The following is a 24,105-nucleotide window of genomic DNA, read 5'->3' as shown; positions in this document are numbered from 1 at the left end:
TAGGAGAAATATTGTGTCTGTATTTGATGAAATTGTCAAGAATTAGAGCATTCCACAATCTAGACTGTATTGTTTAAAAATTCTGTCATTAATATCCAACATGAAGCGTATATTATATATTGATTCAATTTGTATATAAAAATTATATTTTTCACAAAATGTATACGAATTTGCTTTATTCTGGAATTAAGGATACAGTAACCTGTTCACTAAAAAGTGCTTGATCCAAAATGAGATGCACACATTATGTTTCCTATGACAGTATCAAGTGTAAATATGGTTGATGTTTCAATTATGTAAAAGCAGTACAATCTTAAAAGAGACATCAACATATTAACATTTGAATTCATTATGATGGAAGTCAGCTGTAATAAGTAACTACACGCTGCACGAAGTACAGAAATATTGGCGGTATAGCGAAAAGGTCAGCGCAAATTGATCACACTAAAACAATTGGAAATTACTTCATCATAAAGGCTTTTTCTTTGTGTGCATAATTTTCAACATTTGTCAGTTTTGGAAAAAAATGTATAAATTGCTCAGTTTATGATATCTATAATGTTTCAAAATGTTATTCTAATATATTAAAATGTTTCACATGGATTTCTATCAGCAATTATATGTTGATTTGCGAAATTCATGAAATACAATTACCACAAATATAATAGCATTTACAGTAGCTACCTGGTGTGTGCATCTTATATTATATGCACTTAGGTTTACAGGTATAATGGCTATATAAATTTCATCAACATTGCCTGAAACTGATTTTAACTTAAGCAGTGTTTATTTGTAAAAATGCATTATGCATATTTTTACTTTTTTTAGAACACCCTATTATTGGTGACTTCTTTAAGAATGATGCATACACTTTTGAATGTCACAATTGTAGGGTCTTCTACAAGATAGCTTGCATTTTATGCACATGATAAGAAATATCATCTCTTTTAGTTATTAATTTTGCATATTTTGGCAACTTTTTTCCTGAACAGATTGTAAATATACCTGCCATTATAAATGTCACACAGATGTGCGATTAGACTGTACAGAATCACCTATACACCAAGAACTACCTGACACACCAAAGGAACAAACTATATTCTCAGAAGAGGTAAGATATTCCACAGGATATGTGCATCCAGGATTCGGTGGCAAAAACCTGTTATAGCCAGTTTTTGCCCGGTTTAAACCGGCAAAAATGGCAAAAAAAAATGTCAAAAACTCACTTATAGTCACTTAAATATTAAAAAGTAACACAGAAAGCTCATAAACAAAAACATAAAACTTTTAATGAATCATTCAACATATTTTTTTTTCATCAAGTCCTTAAAATGAAAAAGTTTTGAATTTGATATATGCCACATTTCGGTTAAATGCTCTTGAGCAATGAAAACACATGCCTTTAATTTCTTAATATGTTATTATTGTTACTTATAATTACAAAATCTGGCCTTGCTACACTCAGGAAATTATTTTTGTAACTTAATAATTTGTTTTGAGATGAAAAAACTGAACTATAAATCACTTTTTTAGTTTTTGCCATTTTTGCCGGCAAAAACTGTTTTTGCCAAGCGGTTAAAACCGTGTTTTTTTTCACCTGCGGCAAAAACCTGCGAACCCTGTGTGCATCAACTACATGTAAGGCCAATATTCTTGGATCATGTATTTAAAATGTATTTTTCATTAAAAATTTTGTTTCAGTAGATAAAATACATAAGCAATTGTGATCCATCACATTAAACCCGACTACTTTGCAGCTGGCTTTATTGACAGAAAACAATTAAAGAAGATGAGAAAATATAAAGAAAATAAAAAGAAATTTGAGCTTGTTTTGCCTGATAAAACATTTTTACTGTATCTGATTTCAACAAGTAAGATGTAATTTTAAAGCTAAATATCAGCAGTTTATCCTTATGTTTAAATCTCAATTTTCATTTCTGCCGTGAAGTGGTTGGTTTTGATGTGATGGGTCACAATTATTGATGGTATTATTCCTGAAATTATTAAAATCATGGGTACAAAATTATCCAGCTATTTGCATTTTATGTAACAGAAAAACAGATGCTGTAATTAGGAGAAATTTGCACCCTTCCAGCTCTATATATTCTGGAATGGGACAATATCAACCATATTGTCAGCCATATTTCAAATCTATATTTAGGAAGTCATGACTATAAATAGGCAAATAATCCCATCAATATTAGGGAAGAATTGGATTTTTTTGCACTATGTATGATCATGTTCTATCCTGATGCTGTTAAGGGTTCTACTGTTTAAAAAGCAGGGCAGGTAGTTTTACCTATGCAGTATGCCTCTGGTTGAATCAGGTATGTGTATTATGCAGTAAGCTACAAACCACGAAAATGTCATCTTTTATTCATTGTGAATTATGTATTGATTGCCACATAGGAGCACAAGACACTGTTGCATATGAAACAATGTCCTATAAACAATATTTTGAAATACAGTAATTAGATGATAAATAACCTATAATTTAATTATTTTTGCACTTGCAGCAAACAGTTGAAGAAACAGTTGAAACATGGTCGGGGCTGTCAAGAGATGAGCTTAGAAGAAGAATAGATGAATTCAACACACTTTCAGAAAAAGATGTCTTCACATTGGTAATTAGAAATCTTACTTCTCTCCCTCCCCTCCCCCTTCTCCCCTCCCCTTCTCCATCCCCTCCATCTCCCTCTCTCATATCCATCTCTCTCCCTCTTTTTCTTTTGTTTTCACCTGTGATTCTCTCTTTATTCCCTCTCTACCTTTTCTCTTTTTCTCCATATCTCTGTCTCACTTCTGAGAAATGGAATCTGCAATAAATAAGCTAATGTTTACATTGGATATTCAAATAGGCCTACATATCAGATCATGAACAACAACATGGAAAATGTAAAGGTTCATGCCTATGTCACAGGCCAAAAGTACATGTTTTAGAAGCGACAAGGCCCGATTCCACTCTAGTATAACATATTTCGGGGGATTCACCACATATCCCAAACCTTACACTTTTCTGCATAAGATGCTACCCTTATACAAAATTATACATCTGGGTCGAGAGGAGCAACAGAGGGAAGGGTCTTGCTTACTTGCACAAACAAGGGAACTACTGAGTTTGGAACCCACTACCTTATGTCAGATCATCACAAATCAAAGCCTGTACCACATGAACACATTGAACAGCATGTGTGACATTCATACTCAAAAAAGTTCTTTACATGACTACACAGTCTTCAAGTTTCCTCATTTCTGATCGCTGTCCAGATACCAGCTTCATAAGGGTATTTACATCATCCCTATGCAAATCCCATTTCTTATCCATTGATAAATTAACAAATGTGGGGAGGTTGAGAAAAATCTCTTATACTGTACTCCTAAAAAACATTATATATCACCTTTATCCTGTCCACAATTCCTTCTTTCCTGGCATAAATTACCTTGTTGTGGTGTTGCTGTTATCTTGGATTTTGCTGTTTTTATTTATACTTTTTGGAGGATGAATGTATTTTACCACATAGCAACCTCTCCAAATATTGACAGAAAACCCACTGAATATGAGTGCTTATCAGAAATTATTTGGCGAAAGTGTTGATGAACTCAAAAGTTGAAATAAGGTTACCATTTTAGATTATAATGTAAATCCCCTAAATACATGTAAACCCCCTAAATACTTTCTCAATATCTTGAATATCCTACGCTTTGGTGGTGTTGTGTTTTTTGGACACATTTCATTTGATTTTTGTTTATCTTCAATCAAAGTAGAATTTCTTATCATGAACATAATCAACATACCACTATTAGCTGGGCAGATTATTGACTTATATGGCCACAATTGTGCATTTAGTGATACAAGCACCAAAATTGGTACAGACACTCCCTTTGGGTCACTTTATACAAAAACAACGTTAGCCAAATTAAAATCCAATATGGCCGCCATTTTTTCAAGATGGCCGCCACTGAATGACACATATTAATGTTACAAAGAATTTATTGGTCATACAAGCTCTAAAAGTTGCAACTAACCTTTCTTTGTGTCACTTATCAAGCAGAAATATAAAACACTTAAAAAATCCAAGAAGGCGTCTGTATTTTTCAAGATGGCGGCTATTTCTTCCTAGATGGTCGCAACTGAATGACATATATTGATGTTACAATTAATTGGTCATACATGTACAAGTACCAAAAGTTGCAGTTACCCTCTCCTTGTGTATCTTGTCATGAAGAAATAAAAACCACTTTAAAATCCAAGATGGCCGCCATTTTATTCAAGATGGCTGCCATTGAATAACAAATATTAATGTTACAAAGAATCAAATGGTCATACAGTGAAGCTACAGTTAACTGTCATAATTGAAGAGCCTGATGATATGAGTTTTGATCTGGCTTGACATATTAGTGTACCCTTGATGCTTACAAATCTGTGTTTTAACATGTAATAAAACTTGTTCTCATCAGTCCTGGCATTAAGATGAGCACTGTGGTGTACGGGGAAGACCATATTTGTAACACTGGCATCGTCCACGACATTCCTTAAGTACATCCACATTTTGTTAGTTCTTGGCCAATAGTCGCAATAGGAGGAAAGGTACTCCAGTAGATCTTGCAAATATCAGCTTCCTGTGTCCAGCCCTCTGGCTGGGATACTGTTGATTGACTCCAAATCATACCTGTCTGGTACGGTAGGCAGCCTGCTTACCAATGCAGCTCGAGTAGGTGGGATCGAATCAAATGAGTTCACTCTTGTAGCAGTGCTGGACCTGTCATACATTGTGACTACAAACCTGTCTCAAGAGCAGCAGCATCATCAAGTGTTGGCAGATATTTAGTTTTGAGAAAACATTTGATACCCCATTATGCACATTCCATGTTTGCCAGGCTTTGCTTTACCAAGGAAGGCAGATTCAATAATCACAACCACTAAAAGCGTGAACAAAGAGCATTCCATATAGTCTTTTCAGGGCCAATCGCATCAACTAGTTCATGTATTGGTATACATCTCAGATATGATCATTGACTAAAGGCAAGCCACAACTTCTGCAGGCCAAGTTCTTGCAAGGATGGCAAAGTAGATACCGTAGAATTCCGTCTAGAAGCATATATGCCTCTAAACGAGGGGTTTTTTAACGAAAGATATGAAAGGCCAATACCCTTCTCAAAATCATTGCAATAGATTGGTCTTACAAATATACATGTTTGTACAGCCGCCTTTATCAGTAATATAGTTGTTCAAACTCCAAATAACGTTTTTGTTGAGAGTGTCTGCCTCTTGTCTCTTGTGTCAAAAAAAAACCTCGTTTAGAGGCATATATATGCTTGTAGACGGAATTTTACGGTATTGCAATGACGACAACATCAATATTATTTGCCTTTATCATAAGGACTTTCTTGCCTTCCTTTACCACATGCCTGACGTATACAAACACACATGCGTATCTGCCTCTTCGTGGCTACATGGAGAACTATCGTCCAAATTTATCACATTATTGCTGAGGGCAAGTTCCTCCTTAGTTACGACTACCGGATCGACTGTATCCATGTCGTCGATTTTGTCTGCAAGGAAATGGAAGAGTTCTGTATTGTTCTCAGCACCACACATCCTGTCACCGTCTTCTGGCTCCTGTTCCTGGCTTCAATCTTATTTCAGACTTTAAGCTTGAAGGCAGGTAGCGTCAAAGACATTGTCTGTTATCTTGTACTTGGCAGACAGTGCTTGTACATATGGGATGACAGTTACGTGAGGGCAGACAATTTATCAATGCTGATCCATCAACAACGATAGCCTCTACTTCTGGGTCTTTGAGATTGAAGAATATCAGTAAGGCCATATTTCGGGCACATGTATAGCTTTCCGTTGTCACTCAGAAGAACTGGTTGGTTTTCATATTTGAATAACTCGTTTATATCATACTGCCTGCTTTGGCATGATATGAAGAGCTGTGAGAAGAGATTGCAGTCTGGCTTTCTGCTTGGAATCAGTGGCAGCACGTCCGTTGAGTGAAGAAGCTAATTGTGTTCTTTGTGATGGATTTATAGAACAAGTCTTGTTCTTGGCTCTCTAGTCGATTGATAAACTCACAAAATCTCTCAGTGCCCCTTTCATAATGTTTGCCAAGTAGTTCATGAACACTAGGTTGTGCAATGTCCTTTAAGTTATTAAAGATCCAGTCACTTGACTCCTCCTGGAAAGGATTGCCCATGTCTTGAAGAACTTCGGTTAGGTTCCAAGCTTTATCAAGGAACTCTTGTTGTACTTTCATTGTTTGCTCATGGTGGTTGGTGTTTACTGTTGCATTTTTCGCCTCTTGGGTTGCTTCATATTCAGAAACCAGGTGACTGACTTCAGTGTCAGCGACTATCCACCTTCTGAGGGCTGATGGATCCTCAGTCACACCAATTGCTCACCGTCACCTTCCTTCAATAACAGCATTGACTTGTTCATGAGCTTCGTCTATAGCCATTGCTGAGAAGTTCCGATATGATTTCTATTCCGAAACTCATTGGCTACTTCCAGCCCTCGAATTAAGGATCTGAAGGGGCACGGCAACTTTTTTAGGGCAAGTTGATAATTGCCGTGGATTTTCTCTGAAAAGGCAAGGCAGCACGGCAATTTGTAATATTTCAAAAGGGCATCAAGGCAACTGTTGAAAATTTGAGAAGGGCACCAAGGCAATTTTTCAAAAGCGAATAGATGCATTACCGTCAGCTGAATTCAACACCAAAGACGTAAAATTCGACTCTCAACTTTACACTAAAACTAACCTGATTGCTTTAAAAAACCTGCTTTATAATACAAAGCAATCAAAAATCAACAGTTTAATTTAGTTAAATTTTGCGATTTCTAGTTTTTATTTGCATATCTGAATCGAAACAGCGATGAAATAGCTGTAACTTTGGTAATAATATTGATAAAATTCGCCGGATAAAAACTATTTCGCAAAACATATCTAGAGATGGGCTCACATGTACAAGATAAGACGAGACCGGAAGAGTATCGCCATCGGTTTGCAATGGGAAGTCAATGTTTGATAATCGAGAGAACAATTGATTTGCCCAGCTCAGATTTTGTTTACGACACGAGGTCGAGGAGTCTTAGTTACTAACAGCGTTTCTGATTGGTCGATAGTACGTTGGAGGTATTTCTCTGACCAATCGAGAAAATGAAGTCAGAATGTCAGATTTCTAGCAACCAGATAATGTATAAACTGTATAAAAGCCGATGTGATTGGCTGAATATGTAAGCTTACGTATGGGGTAATGAATATTAATTCACAACAAACTATTGTGCATACTGTGATTGATAGCTGGGTTACGATGCTCAAAATAGAGATCGTGTTCAAGATTTTCGATTTAATTTTCCACAATTTTGCTGGGATTTAACCAGTACTTGTTAATGATTTTATAACGAAGGGACAGGGCTGGCCGGCTAGGGACCCACGGCAACTTCATTTAGGGCACGACAAGTGACTGCCGCCGGTAAAGGACATATTTTGAGGGCATTGCGGCAATGGGGGTGGGCACCCACGGCAATATGCCGTCGGTGCCGTGGGTTAATTCGAGGGCTGGCTACTTCAGGACGGCGTTGCTCATCAAGGGTTACCATAAACTGTATCCAACATGCATAATTGAAATTATTGTTAGCAAAGAAGTATGGTATCAGTACTGTCCGGGCTCTGACATTTCCCTCTTGCCAGTCTCCGAAACTGATTACGTATTTTCTGTTCTCAAGTGTTTCACTAGAGTATATAGTCATTGTATGCTATCTTAATCAGCCTATAAAGACCGACAGCTGTTATTTGTTGCGCGTGGCGCGTTCTTGTGATGCTTGAAGCTGACAAGAAAGACCCTGAAGTACCAGGCGATGCCACACTAGCTTTAGTAAGTGCACTTGGATGTTCAACCACTATCTTTAAGAAGAGATATCCAATGGAACGGAATACAGCCATCTCGATGTGTAATCCTTCGAACATGATCACAAACTTGCATTCACCGTAATTCTCAGATCAGGACCATTGAATCTGCTTGGCTAATGTAGCGAGTGGTTGGTCTGCAGTAATGAGAGTCCTGGATTAATGCCACTGTGTCTCTAACTTTGTCCATGCCATGCTTGATAGTGGCAACAGAATGGGGGTGATCACGAAGCAACGGCAAGAGTGATGTGATACTAACTTCAAACTGCTTACTTCTAAGCTGTGATGCATGGTGTCGGCCATCTTGAATATGGCGGCCATCTTGATAATGACAGCCATCTTGAAAATGGGACCCACCTTGTTGATTCTTGTCTCGATAGGTTCAAGGGAGATATGAAGTGCAACATTTGGTTCTGTGTGACCCTTAGATACTTTGTAATATGATTATGCTTTACATTGTATGTGTCACATTGAATTATCAAGTGGCTAATGATTATTTGTAATGTTCATGATGATGGACCCAAAGCGATGTTCATTTCTCATTTTGGCCCTTGTATATCCTTTTGATCTTCGGTTATATCAATATTTGGCCTTCAATGGCAGCCATCTTTAAAAATGGCGGCCATCTTGGATTTTTAAGTGGCTGGTATGTTGTTATCGACCCATAGGAAGGCCCAAAGAACAGTTAAATCCAATTTTTAGTGCTTGTATTGCAACTTTATCCACCACAACATTAATATCCATCATTCGATGGCGGCCATCTTGAAAAATGGTGGCCATGTTGGATTTTAAGCTGGCTAACGTTATTTTTGTATTTAGTGACCAAACAGAAGCATGTGTACCAATTTTGGTGCTTGTATCACCAAATGCACAATTGTGGTAATAATCTGCCCAGCTATATATAGTATATGACAGCGTTCAAGCTTTGACTTACGTTTGGCGGACAAAAGTGTGAAAAAATTATTTAGGGGTGAAAACAATAAAAATTCTTGATTGTTTATATGTTTCCAATGGTAAAATATCATGTAGTTTCAGATTTTGGTACTTAAAACTTCCTATCTTTTATAGATTTCAAGAAAAATTCAATTTTATGTCCAATTTTGGCCGAAAATAGCCATTTTGGGGTGACAAAAAAATTGACTTGCACATTTCCTGTGAGTGAATGAACATGAAAACTATTAAATAGAGCCTAATTTTCTATACTAATTGTGTAACAAGGGTACAATTGTGATATTAAAAGCATTGAATGGGATCAACATATTTCTTTATTTTCGTAGCAGCAGTAGAAACTTGAGCGTTCGGGTGACAATTGATTTGGAAAAAAGTACGATATTCGCCGCATTTTCTATTTTAAAAGGCCATATCTCCACAATGGTATGAGCTATAGGGATGCTTTAAGTGTCTTTTTGCTCAGTATTTCAATAGCTAAATGGTAATATAATAAATAAGTAAGCTAGATTTACAGAAAAGAAAATAACTTGCAATATGCTACCCCACCCCTAAGAATTTTGAGGCGTGAAAAATTAATGGATTCTCTAAAAAAATAAGTCCTTCAAAACTGGGAGGTTTAAGGCTAAACAAACACAAACTTGCTCTTGCCAATACCTCCCTCTAGAGCAAGTTTATGTTTATTTAGCCCCAAGTATCCCCATTTTGAAGGACTTATTTTTTTTAGAGCAAATTTTCACTCATTTTTGAGGATTTCGGGCAGAAATATGCCTGTACAGTGCTATGGGGGAAATTTTCAAGTTGATAATTATGCATTTTTTATGTCAGATTCAGTTTCTACACAAAATTTCACCCTAGAAAATGTTCCTTTTTAAAGTAGAATATCTTTCACTTTATGTTTTCAACATTCTCGCCACAAAAAGTAAGTCAAAGCTTGAATGCTGTCATATGTAATTTTTGTTGTGTCAACTAAACGTAAGTTCCCATATTTGATTTAATTTCTGTACTTATAAACTCCTCAAAAAAAGTTTGGAAACTTTCAAAAACGGTTGTATATCAGAAAATTTTAAAATCTATCTCCATATTGTTTCATACCAGCGAAAACATTGTTCTTTCCTTTCAACAATGACACCTCATTTGTGACGATAGCTTATTCCACGGCTGAGTAACTCTCTTTGAAAGACAGAGAGGTCGCAAAGAAAATGTGCGAAACTTACCATTATCTGCGCTCATCTTATTGCTCTGAATGAATGAACGAGTGGTTTAATACATGAATTTAAAAGAATGAATGAAACGAAACGTTGTTTGCAGTACCGGTACATCATGTTGAATGAAAAGTGCTAGTATGGGATTAGCAGTTCTACTACATGTGGATTCAAACAGATCAACGCAAGTCAACGTATCTTGCTGGTCATTTCTTCATAGTGGTCATTTGCAAGAAAGTTCTAATCAAACATGGTTCGATTACCAGACCTGGATAAGGCTCGTGCTATTGGTCAGCTTGAGGCTGGCATACCTAAGAATCACGTTGCGGCAACTTTTGGATTTCCTGCAGTATGATCTCCAAGCAAAAGTCAAGTTTCGTCAGACGGGAGATGTCAAAGACAGACCCAGAAGTGGCCATCCAAGAAAAACAACGGCTGCAGAAGACCGGTACGTGAGACTAGCAGTACTTTGAAACCGTTTTTAATGAAACAGTGTGGTATTCCTTATTCATGTTTACTGCTGCAAATGGCGCAGACAATGACAGATTTGGCACATTTTGTTTGAGACCTCCTTGTCTTTCAAAGACAGTTACTCAACAATGAAATAAGTTATGGTCACAAATTTGGTGTCATTTTTGACAGGAAAGAACAATGCTTGTATTGATATAAAATAATATGGAAATAGATTTCAAATTTTTCTGATATAAAGCCGTTTTGGTAAGTTTCCAAACTTTTTTTGAGGAGTTTAGCTTAAAACTGTATGCTATATTTGATTCTAATGTACATTGGATACTGTACATGTAACCTACATTCACATTGAATGACAAGTTCTTAACATACTTTCAACCAACTCATGAAAATGACTTAGCAACTTTGTGTGAGTAAAACATGTTAGGTTATATTAGGGACATGATAAAACAGAAACATGATACTCATTAGCAAACACATCTGACACCTTCATTAAGTAAATATATAGGGTTTCATTTTGAAGTTGTAGTTAGGGTGGTAAAAGTTCAAAGTTTCGCATACTTATGTTGATTGACCTGATGGCGCTTGTGGCTATAAGTACCCATCTTGCGTATATCAGTAGATATTCTTTACATAGATGTATAAGTAGGTCATCCTTGTGCACCCTAGAGATGAGAGAATGTGAAATGTCAATTGGTCATATCAGTGGCTGAAGGCACTTCTAGTAGAAACCGTATGACTGAGTTGAAGAGCATACGTAGGCTATGTTAGCTAGCTAACCTATGGTTGCGATAACGAATGGCCGGCCGTTGTGGCATCTCAACTATCTCCTTGGCCTAATGCAATCAGTAAGTATAGACGACTGTTCGTATCAATCGTATGATTTGTTATATTACTTCATCTTGATTAATTCAATTCCTAGGCCTTGTGTGATTTTGTTACATGCAACCAATGAAGGGTCAGCCATGTTTTATCTGTAGAACAGGATGCAAAGATGGGATGTGCTTGTTGTTTTGATGTTCAGTGATATCCCGGATTGATATTTCGTCAGCCATGTCTATACCTTGTGTTGTTGATGAAGACAGCAGAAAAGATGATGTTTTATAAAGAAAAGCTAATATGTTTGAGTTTATTAGGTGATTTTTGGCTCCCACACATATGTGGGGCTTATATTATGATCCAAATGGTTGGTTGTCTGTCCGGCTCTTTGTTTAGCTGGTCGGTTGTTTGGCTGTTTGTTTAATTGGCTGGCTGGCTGTCCGGGGCAGAAGCAAATTTAACTTCAAACTTGGTATGGTGATTGGATATGGTGGACTGATATATCATGTTATTTGCATATTTATGAATATTAATGAGCTGATTTGCATATTTTGCTTACATTTTCATTAATCCACTCTGCAGCTTAAACGCAATAACCGATCAACTTCAAACGTGGTATTGTGATAGTATATGGTGGCCTGATGTGCTGTATAGTTTTGTGTCATATTATCTGCATATTTATGAATATTAATGAGATTATTAGCATATTTGCAATTTACTTTGCTATTTACACACCTTTGTGTGGGGGCCATCTTAATTACGGCATAATTCTAGTATATTTCTTCAAGTTCATTTCTGATTGTTGTTGATGGGATAGCAATGTAGATGCCAATTTTAAGATCATCAATTACCAGTAATAAGTAATCTGTATGGAATCAGTTTTAGAATGATATGGATGCGGGAGGATGTCCTCTAAGGCCTGTAAAGCTACAACCATTTTCTACCATTCTTTACAAATAGTTGATGGGTTACAATCAATGGCGGTTCATTATTTGTAATTTTAAGCAGTTTATAATTCTTCCTTTTTTTCAAATTTTGATGAAATGTTAATTTTAATAACAATTGCCAATGGAAATTTTAAACCAGGGCACAGGACTCAAAATAAAGTTTAACACAGTGCAACAAGTTAAACTCAATTTACCCTTGCTGAGAAATGGACCAATCCATGTTATTGTTTACGGGTCAGATGTCAATCATTGTCATGCAGATAAATTTGTATTGTTTGGCTCGACCCGGGAACCAATGGGATTTACCGCCAGCGGGTTTCGGGCGTGATTAGGTGGTTATTTATTCACTGTTGGTTTTGTATTGGACACGACAACAACAAAAATCTTCCCACCCACCGCGCCTGTGTGGACATGTGAGAAGGAAGTAAAATATAATTATGTGTGACAGTAATGAGATAATGACCTGTATAAATACAGATATATTTTATCTACTACATGGTAGTGTGTTTTGCGTCCGAGTGTTTTCAATTTCTCTGTCTTGGGGTAATAGTATATTTTGATTGCACAGGCCATTTTCAATGTATTCCAAGAAAAGCAGCCTTTGCGTGTATTAACCATCAATTGGCAAATATTTTTCACAGGGGCAATTGAAATTTGGAACGATTTGCCCTTACACGTACATAACATCTTCCGATAGCATCCCAAACAAATCAATTCTCCTCTTGACCTGACCTTAAAGAAGAGCCATCGGTTATTAATAGATGGAGAAAATGGCCTCCTAATCTCATTCCTTACACCATGATGCAGGCAAAGAGGATGCTACTGACTCCTCAAGGCAACATAATTGTAGTTAGGGTGGAGATAGTGCACACACGCAGCAAACAAGCTTCTCATGGGTCAAATAAACATCAATTCAAACAAGTTCAGCCGGTAGTAGAGGAACACTTATGGGATGGAAAGAGGTTGTTTTTTACAGAAGAATATTGCACAGTTTTCATGTATTACAATATATTGCAACATGATCAAATTATTTTGGCAAAGTTAGTTAAATAGCTTTCATGTTACATGCAAAACCCTTATTTACTCACTGTACCTGAGTACAAAGAACCAGGCCATATTTGACGCAATTGTCCTTAGTTCAAAATTCTGTAAACAGGTCTAGCATACTAGATAGTCAAGGTTTAAAAATAAGTGTCAAATAGCTAGACCACTTAAATTAAGGAAATTCCTTATCAAAAGAACACACCAATTTGCCAGTTTTCTTTAAAGAGCTGAAGATGACAAAGACTAAACGGACAGGGAATCATTGCAGGGTAATCGCTCGGTAGTCATACATGAAGTCACCACAATCCCTTGATTTGATTGAATGTGACTGATTGTGTCACCATATAATAACCAATATAGCCTTAGATATTTACACCTCGAAGTCCAATTAAAAGATCACAGGTTATTTACTGGCTCTTACTTCTACAGTTACAGCAAATCACAGATTATGGTACACAATATTTTATGCATTTTGCACTCTTTCAAGTTTGCACAAAATTAGAATCTGTAATCAATTGCATATTCTAAACTTATTTTCCACTTAAGTTTTTTCATAATGCTTTGGTATAGTGTGCAAATATATTGACATTTTATTGGATAAATGATAAATATTTGCCACATCCTCACAAAAAAAAAAAAAAAAAAAGCGAAAAAAAACCTAATGTAACAAAGTGACAGGAAGCTCAAATTCAATTCCACTTGGCCATATGTTAGGTAAATCATTGAAAAATATATTATCTCAAAAAATGTCAGGTACCTACTAATGCAAGACTTCAATGCACCACTACATGGCAACGCCTGCTAAATTTGCTCCCGTTGGAAAAAACAACTTCTAGGAAGTGAATCAGTAGTGAGGAGCGATGGTCAGTTCCATCGCATGCATAGTACCATGGTTGTGTTAACTCCAAACACCTTAAAATAACCGACGTCCTATCGGCTCATGGCAGTCTTCAAGTGTTCTATATCATTGCACCTGTTTGTTTATTCTAACTATTCATCCATTTTGATATTGCAAGGGCTGCTGTTTTTAAGCGCAGAAGCGTTAATAAGTTGTTTATTTTCCAGGGTACGTTTTCGTGAAAGGTGCCTAGTATAATTATTGGCCTGCTTCTTTTATTTTAGAAATGTCACGTGTGTGAAGAGTTTTGAGATTTGACATATTTATGAGCTTTGGCTTATTTGCTTTAGCATTGTATTGAACAAAAACAAATGGTAACCTGACTTAATATATATCATAAAAAAGATGAAAAAGATTATTTGCGCAGCTCACTTAATATTGAGAAAAAATAAAATAAAACATTAATAATTAAAGTTTTTTATTTCCGTGGAAAAACAGTGGCATGATCGACTTGAATTATGTTTTTTTTATTTCCCTTGATCCGGTAACATTTCAAAGAATATTGCTGACAAATGATGGTATCCATTGCATAGGTTTACTTGAAGCAACAAGTCTATGGTTTACTTTAATGCAGTTATTAATCAACCTCGTTTTACCCCATATAATGAAAGACTAGACATGCTTGACACTGTGTGTTGCTGCTGCTCAATTCTTAAGTTACATTATGTGACATGATCAAAGGTAATGAGTGGGAAGTCGCTAATATTGTTTTTGAGATATTGGCAAGAACAGTGTTTTTCTGTTTTATATTGTTTTCAGCCATTGATAAATTGCTCATAACTCGGTAACCAGGTGCCCAACTTTGATGGAGTTTGCATCAAAATGTATGAAACTGACAGAATATGATGTAAAAAAATTCTTCTAAAAATTGCCGACATGTGATTCATTCCCCTTGATCATGTCGCATATAATGCATCATTTCCCATGTTTACATCACTATACCGTTGAGATAATTATGTCAGGTTAGCCAGACTAGGCAAGTAGATCATTTTTCTTAACATTACCATCTTTGAAACCGTTCACTTCTACAAATGTGTCAAATTCACTGAAGTGATTCTGTAGTTCACTGAAGTGATTCTGTAGTTGCCAACATTAATTTTGACAAATGAACACATGGAAGTGTGTATTTTCATCTGTATTTGATTGTGTTCTGTAACATGAATATGCAGAACCATTTGACCCATTTGATGTCATTTCAGCCAAATATGAATATAACCTGTAGAATGAAGAAATGAAAATGGCTGGTTGCTGAACATGTGATTGGATGTTTTTTTAGTGCATCAAAAGTGCTCATTCATAGTTCAAGATGAGACCTGTGAGCAGGTTCATTATGTGATGCACACCCACCCAAGTTATCAGGGGCTACCAGTCGTTTATTATACAGAGATGCTGTTCACACCAATGTCAATGTCAGCTACACATGCTTAACCAAATCAAATTTGTAAACGATGGGGTGTGGTGATTAGACGGAAGGAAACTATCACATCATGCTCTAGCCGCCCCAGACCACCTTTTCAACATTTTCAAACAAATCTGATGACAGGTTTTTGCTTCAAGATCAAGCAGAAGGAAATGAAATTATGAAAATTTAAACAATTTGTCTGTTGCAGTGTGGGGAGGTCACTTGTTTATTAAATCAATTCAAAAGAATTTGTATTTTTTACTTTAATAAGTGTTTAATTGCAAAGATATAGGAAAAAAGAGTATCAACTAAGAGGCATTGTTATAGATAGTACTAGCTGAAGTCTCTCCCTTCAAACATACTTGGACTCTGACTTGGACTTTGTTTCTGTTTCTAAATTATAATTGTGCATACATAAAAAGTGAAAGAGCGACAGAGTATTGCTATAGAAGCCATGACAGCATTCTTCAGTGCTGTACCATACCCCATTAACATTTGTTGTTTGGTATCTATTTACCATAGCCACCTAATGCAATCACAGATATCACCAAAGTATTACAACTGATCCTGGTGCCTTTAGGTATTGACTTGGTACCCCAGGAATGTGTCTGTTCTGAACCCACTCTTCACTCTTCAGAGTTTGTAATTTGTGATCAGTGTCCCTTTTATTGACAGCTCCTCAAAAAAGAATATTTTTGAGGAATGATTTCCGCTTCCACTTAAACAACAATTCTAATGTATGGATTGGCTAATTAATAGGCAATTTAGTAGCTAATTTGAGCTAGCTAAGCAGCTGTGACCATTATGTCAGGCAGGAGATCAGCAAAAACAGAGATGACACAAATTGTGTGTGTGTCAGTTTGTACCTACTTTGGCAGAGCCTCCTCGGTGATCAATATTTGCATGATGAACATACAGTTTTGCACGAGGGGAAAAAAAGGGGGCATATTTTCCCCGAAAATGTGGGAACACAATATTGTTTTCAGATCAAAAGGGAATGTAAAATGAAGACTTGAGAAATCAGAGGGAACACAAATTGTTTGAGCAAACTCAATGGTAGGAATGCACATTGTTTTATCCAAAATATTTCTAATTTCCTCATTCCACTGATATTAATATTGATTGACCTCTAATAGATTATGTAGGTTAATTCATTCATAAACAAAAATGCAGTACTTAGTTGATGTGTTTGATAATTAAAATGAGGATTATTTTCAATTATTTCTGTGTTTGTAAGATAATTTCAGATATTTAAATGTCATATTAATTTAAAATGGATAAATTTGTTGCAGTAAACGACTGTTCAGTTGTTATTGATGGATTAACTAAGTAAGTAAATAATTAAACTCTCCAAACCTGTTTATTATGCAATGTTGATAACGAAGAAAATATCTGTTTGTGGCTTGTAGCGATTTAGTAGTATCACAGCATTTTAATGAATAGTTTCCTGCAGTATGTCCTAAATACTAATCACATAATATGCTATCACATACATTGCTACACAGACAAAGTAATAATATAGAAAGTGCAGAAACCCCCTTGCTTATGAACGTTGACCTAATATAGGTAAATCAATGTAATGAAATGGGTTCATTAATCATTAACGTAAACAAATACCGTATAAAGCTCGGTATTTTTACAAGCTTCGTTATCTTCAGCTTGAATTTGTGTAAAGTTGGTAACATATTCTTGAAAATTGCCTATTGCAATGTGAAGCATTTTCATGCGTAAAAATTTCTCATACCCTTTGTTGCAGTATGTTTTCAGATGTTTTTAGATGTTTTCAGTGTGAATCAGATTTAGTATCCGCTTTTGTCACATGATTTAACAATGTAAAGCTAGTACTTGGCTCATTGTTATATTGTTCAGCAACATTTGTTCAACTTGATTTATAGAGTCTACATAGAAATAATTTGCTAATTGGGAAGAAAAATATTATGCTTTCTAACAATTAAACATTCAATAAATAAAATGCAATATGCACACACCACAAAGTATATGAATTGATTCATGAATTTCATAAATATTTCCACAAGTAAATAGATTGTACCAATTTTATAAAATTATAATTAGGATATATTGAACAGCGCAACTTGGCTTATGAAATTGCAATGTCCTTATGTCGTGTGGGATAGGCTTTTACGACGGGAGTTCATAACAATTAGTAAGTTTTATAGCGGCTTCACTGTCGGATAAGTTTTGAACTGTCAAGCTTTCATCAGGAGTAGCTCGATCTGACTTCTTCAGGAGAAAGTACCTAGGAATAAGACATGTAGACTGCCCCTTGCCTACTGATGGCTCTAAAAAGAGCAGTTCACTGAAGACTGTCCCTTGTCAACAGAGAACAAGCAGCCCTCACCTATCTGCTAATGTGAAAGTTTTGGTGGCCCTGAAAAGAGCCATTCAGTGAAGACTGTCCCTTCACAAGGGGCCATCTTCAGTGAACGGCTCTTTTTAGAGCCACCACTTTTCTCTGTTCTCTCTTTTCTTTACTTTTCTCTGAGTGAATGTATCTTCTTTTCATATGTAATATCCAATATTTGCAAATTGCAATATTTATCAAACCATAATTTGTCTTTTTTCTTAAAATCATTTTGCAGGGGAGCGACACTTGTATATTTGTAGGGTCCATCAAAGTACATCTAAATTTGTCCAGGCCTATTAGCGTACCAACAGGGAGTAATCTACCCAAACTTTGCAGTACACTCAAGCGTTATGACCACAGTATAGATACCAGCAAAAAACGGAAGAGGACATCCTTCTTCTTACCAAAGGACACTGTGAAAGTAAGTATCTCTTATCAAGCTGCCACTTGTAGGCACAAAGGTTATCTCAGGATTTCCTGTTTAGAGTAAGTATTCTACAATGAGTATGATATTAATTCCAACCATTCAACTGATCCAATGGTGCCGGGACCATCTTTTAATGAGAGTGAGCACAATTGCTCTCCCATATAGAGGTGTATAGCTAGAGGTTGTGGTGCCCGGGGCAAGAATACAGAATGCACTCTCCCTCCCGATTCCTGAATAATTGCGCACAGAAATTTGCACAAATACCACTACTTTTGGTCTGAAAACGGTCTTTTAAATGACTATTTATGTTGAAAGGTGCAAAAAGTTTGATTTTCACCGCTTGAAGGGTGCAGAATAGATCTAGGTGGCGCTGAATTGACATGTGCCCTCCCTTACCCCCTAGCTTAGCCACTGCTCACATAGCTTCCCTAATAGCTCCATATATGTGACGTGATCAAGGAGAATGAGTTTTTTGTTGCTAATGGTAATTTTGAGTTGCAGAAAAATTGGCAAAAAAGGTGGTCTAATTTTGTTGTTTCCTGATTGTCTATAAATTGCCTGTGGGTAATCAGCATTTTTGAATGGCTAGTTACTGATTTAGAAAACTTGAAGACTCATTCTCCTTGTGTGTCACATATGTGAGAGTTTTGTGGGCATCCTCTCAATGAAAAGTTGTCCAAGCAGCTCTCCTAATACTAAATTGTAATCGTTGGAAATGCTTTTCATTGGGACATGAGTTGTGACGCTTGGATATTATTGCATCGAGATCACACTTTTTTCTGTATTGAAAAGCATCTTCCAACATTTACACACTCCACATCCCTTTTAGACAGAGCTCTCTGTAGGAACATCAGGAGAGCTTTTTACAGCTTATTTGTTTTATGTGCGTCAACCATCTTGACTCTGAATTACAGATATCTGTGTGAGTACCTGCATAATGAGCATCATTATTTATGCCATTTATGCATGCAGGTGTTTCCAAAAATACAATTTGAATGTGCACAGTTTAAATTGAGTATTGCATAAATGATATTAGAACCCCAATCCAATACTGATAGCAACTAGCATGAATCGATGATCAAAAAAAATTTATGGCTCTAAAAAAATTTTGCATGTGCTGTTCTTGTTATATATCACCTCAATAATTGTTCTGTTCTCTTCACATAAAATTTCTGTGTGCCATGCTTTTGTGAGCAAACCTAGTTCCCTCGCTTCCAAATAATTAAGTCAAAGATGAAGATGACAAGCTAGGGGCTAACAATTTGATGCATACCTGTAGCATTACTTAATACTTACGTGACAGGTAAATGGGGAAAGACAGAGGAGAGAGAACTTCACTTACTTACTTTTACGAGTAAATTTTACAGGATTCTATTTTTCATAAATTAAAAACACACACTTGTTCTGTAGGAATTTGTTCCTTCCAAAATATTTTTTGTTCCACTATTAAATATGTTTATGAGTAAAGATGATCAGCAATTTACTTGAGCAAATCTGAGCTGTGTGAAAGTGTGCGAAATTAAGATTGTCACGAAATGAACATGTTTTGGTGAATTGATAAATGCTGGCAGATGCGATGCGTTTGAAGTGAATCAAAAGAATGGGGATCGACTACTAAAAGGCACTGCTTACTACTGTGCATTGACAATTGGAACAGATGGAGGAGAGGAAAATGGGTTTGTCAATATGGAAAGAATTAAACTTGTGTGGAACATTTGAGATTAGCATAGTGATTGAGAATACAGGGATATCAAGTTCCGTACATGCAATTTACAATCAGAATTGGTGAAATTGTCAGAATCGGTTGCAGAATATATGGGAACAATTATTTGTTTGTTGAAATGGTTTACTTGTAAGTTGTATTAGTTATACTTGCTTTGAAATACAAATTACAATAACCTCTTCCAATTATCCTTACCCCATCTGAAATATATTGCATTTTTATGTGCTGAATGTTTCATAGTTTCATAGTTTATTTCATCTCAAGCAAAAATGTACAATACAAAATATATAATAACAAAAATGATTATAATAATACAAATATAAAAATAATTAGGAAAAGCTATTCAAATAATATAAATGAGACGTGGACGTCACTAAACGCAGAGCGTGATGAGTGTGACGCCCAGTAGAAAAAAGTTGCAAAAAAAACCCAAAACATTAAACAATGAACATTAATGAACCTAACATTTGAAGAGTCAAGATGCAAACATTGCTAAGTCCACCACTGCATGTCAGCATCCAGGTCATCGATTCACTGAGTAACAAACAGATAATCCACCCAACCCGCGCATGCTTCTCTTAAAAAGTTATATAAAGAGAAGAAAAAAAATAAACAGACTTAATATGCAATCCATGATTACATGAGGATAGAATAATTCTTCAAAAGATGACAAAATTTCATGTTGCAAAGATGACTGATGATTTGAACTACTGCTAACTATGATGAGCATGGCTTGTAGTAACTCCCTAGAACATTAGGTTATCAAATATTTAAATGAATTACTGCATGCAGCGCTCATGTTGCTGATGCAGACATGCGAATGCAAGTGTAAGTGCCCACTTTCTAGTTTTTGTGCTTGCTTAAAGTTAAATATTGATATGGTTTATCACAGTGGTTGATTCTATCTGAGGAAGAAACTGAACATGATAAGGGGAATGGGGGATATGGTAACAATATCTAACAGATGTAACTTTTTGTTGTTTTTAATTCATGTCTAATAAAATGTAATGATAAAGATAGTAAATTTAGGTAATGGGGCAACGCATCCTGCACATTACCATATAAATACAATGGGGAACGATAAGACCATTAGGCCACCAGCTTTCACTGATAAACTGTGGTTGAACTGGGTACTAATGTAGGCAGTGGAGGTATACAACAGGGTTGTAGCTAGGATATTTTTAGTGCTGGTAGCATTTGATGAAAATGTTGCGTATTTGGCCATTTGTTGTCAAAATTGACCAAATCCTTGACTAATGCAATAAAATTGACAATTTTGGCCTCAGTACTGGCTCCAGTGCTGAGTGGTGGGCTCTAAAACTGAGTGGTGGGCTCTGCTACCCACCACCACCCACTGTAGCTACAAGTAACCCTGGTATACAATACACAAAAACAAATCTTATGTAAGTACACAAGTACAGGAGATCATTACTGATGCTTAATTGTTTCCCCAGCATTATGCAAGTATTAGGTAATGGGCCAACGTATCCTGCACATTAACATATAAACACAATTTGGAACGATTGCTCGCTACAAGAAGAAACTGAATATAATTAATAAGAAAGAAAGAACAGTTTACCAACCCTGCCAGATTTGTTATACAGCATATTTTTTCAGGGCAAAAAGTGTATTTCTTTCCAGGGAAAAATATATGTTATATGTGCAGGACTATTGCATAGGACAAAGATCTAGGGTAAAGATATTTAAAAAAAATCCAGGGTATTCAAATTTTGCAAACTGAACTCTCATAATAGTTGAACGTGAAAATTCCTGTCAATTACAGTTATTGCATACGTGAAAACTGAATATGTCCCCAGGTTTGACACCACTTGATAAGCTTCAGTGACACGTTGATCGTTTCATTTGATTCCAGTATTGATTTTATGTGTGATGAACATTGACATAATCTTACCAAAACAAAAAGAGGAGAAATGACAAGAATGTGAAGACAAGACTGATCCTAACAAATCATGTTGTCAGGCATTGTATTATAGTGCCTATATTTATAGCAGCGCAGGATGGGGGAATAGAAACATGAAACCTGACAAGCGGCTTGCTATCAGGAAGTGCCATATGCAAGATAAATGTTGGCCTAGATTGAAAACAGGAAAATGAAAATCTACAAGATTTATTTAGGTGAAGAGTAGCTGTAGTTACTAACTCTTTGGTATCACTATTTTTTTAGAATTATTTATTTTCTTCCATTTTGACATGTGAAAAGAATCAAATGTTGACTTAGAATGGAATCAAATTACTTTGTTTTGATGAATTTGCTTTCTCAAATTTAGCCCTACATTATTATTCCATGTGTTCGTCTGTTGTTTCATAATTTATAAGTTTGACGCAGTGAAGACAAAATTGATCATATCTGGTTCAGTTTTACATATTTCATCAAATTCCTTGTGAATTGTGACAGCATTGTCATTTTTGTTTGTGAAGCACTCTGGAATCACTTTTTTTGGGTATTGTCTGGTTAGAAGAATAATTTCTTCTATGAATGGGCAACATTTGCAAGCAATTCTCAACTATTATTTCATATCAGTTTAGCATTACTTAATTTCATAATTTCTAAGCATGTGAAGAATTTCACAATGTGAACTTACTACATGTTTTATAATGAAACTGTGATGTTTGTCGTTTGGGCCAGGAAACTCTATACCACATTGCTGCAACCATGGGATGTGATAGGCGCCTGCACGGAAATGCCATACATATTGTTGTAGGTGCTATAGATTGTGAAAGTATTTATTATTAACCTAGTCAACTCGCGTTCTAATAAAGAATGTTAGATGAAATAGTTTGCATGTTTTTAGGTTATTCAGGTGCGAGGATGGAAATGATTTCCTGCAAAGTTAAACCAGGTTTGCACCAAAAAAGGTTCACAGGTCTAATGAGTTTAATTTGTGAAACTTGGATATAGAGGTGATTGGTTCACTTTGGGTTCACAAGCTTAAGCAGGTCACATCATGATGTGATTGGCCCTGGTCCAGATGTAGTATTGGCAAATCTTTTAGAACCAGGCATTGAATTGAAATGCAGGGAATATATTGAACATGAACTTATTCTAAATTTGTGATGACATTATTGCGACAGAAAATATGATAAATTACAGTACAGGTCCACAACTTAACTAGCTCTTTCAATTAACGTTTCATACAAGGCCGTAGCAAGGTTGAAAAATGTGGGGCGGCCAGGACAAATGTGGGGCGGCCCAAATACAAATATATGCCCAAATTGAAATAAAGATATAAAGAAAAACATAACAATTTTCTCAAAAAGTGGGGCGGCCATGGCATCCCGGCCGCCCCGCTTGCTATGGCCCTGGTTTCATATTCCAAGTGGACAACACACACAGCAACATAATTCTCCACATTGTAAGCACCTATAATTTGTTAACGCTTATAATTATTTTCCTATTGTAGGCACCGATTAAATAGGAAAGTACATGTAAGTTCAGCAATCACATGTCGTATCTCAAACTTAATTTCTTGTTAGTGTCGCTTTATAACAATTGTCTCAGCTGTTGTAGGACATGAGTTCACAGCTTAACGGGTCTGTTTCCACTTGCAATTCTGTGAGTTTACTTGAATTTTGTAGAAAGATGAGGCTTTATACCTAATATTTGATAGCCACTTCCATAATTACACCAGTATTAAAGAGAAAAAAGAAGATAATTAAAAGATTATCAGTCATGTGTCAGTTTCAAATGTTTGCACATTAAATGCATTTCCCATGTGGTTTTATAACTTAACGCGGGAACTTAACTAGTTGCACTTCACTTTCTTTCCTCCAGTAATCACATGGATCGTATGACTTCAGCAAATGGGGATATCATTGCTCATGGATCTGTTAGCACAAGAAATGTTTAGTCACATAGTGTTATAAGGACCATGCTGTACCTGTCCCAATAGAAATACGAGTTCCTCTGAAAACAAAATGTCAAGTTGAG

At 36.0% G+C, this 24,105-nt stretch overlaps 1 protein-coding gene across 2 annotated transcripts in view; it reads left to right on the top strand.

Moving 5' to 3' along the window:
* LOC140148437 (ras association domain-containing protein 1-like) overlaps positions 1-24,105 on the top strand; it is an 83,452-nt gene that overhangs the window by 44,060 nt on the left and 15,287 nt on the right. For both annotated transcript variants that reach the window (XM_072170374.1, XM_072170375.1), the window contains 3 exons: positions 993-1,111; positions 2,517-2,624; positions 18,242-18,427. In XM_072170374.1, the coding sequence (XP_072026475.1) occupies positions 993-1,111; positions 2,517-2,624; positions 18,242-18,427 (413 nt within the window). The remainder of the gene's footprint in view (positions 1-992; positions 1,112-2,516; positions 2,625-18,241; positions 18,428-24,105) is intronic.

Source organism: Amphiura filiformis, chromosome 3 (genome assembly GCF_039555335.1).
Source record: "Amphiura filiformis chromosome 3, Afil_fr2py, whole genome shotgun sequence".
Classification (NCBI taxonomy): domain Eukaryota; kingdom Metazoa; phylum Echinodermata; class Ophiuroidea; order Amphilepidida; family Amphiuridae; genus Amphiura; species Amphiura filiformis.
The sequence above is the reverse complement of the archived record's forward strand: the minus strand, read 5'-3'. Positions and strand labels throughout refer to the sequence as shown.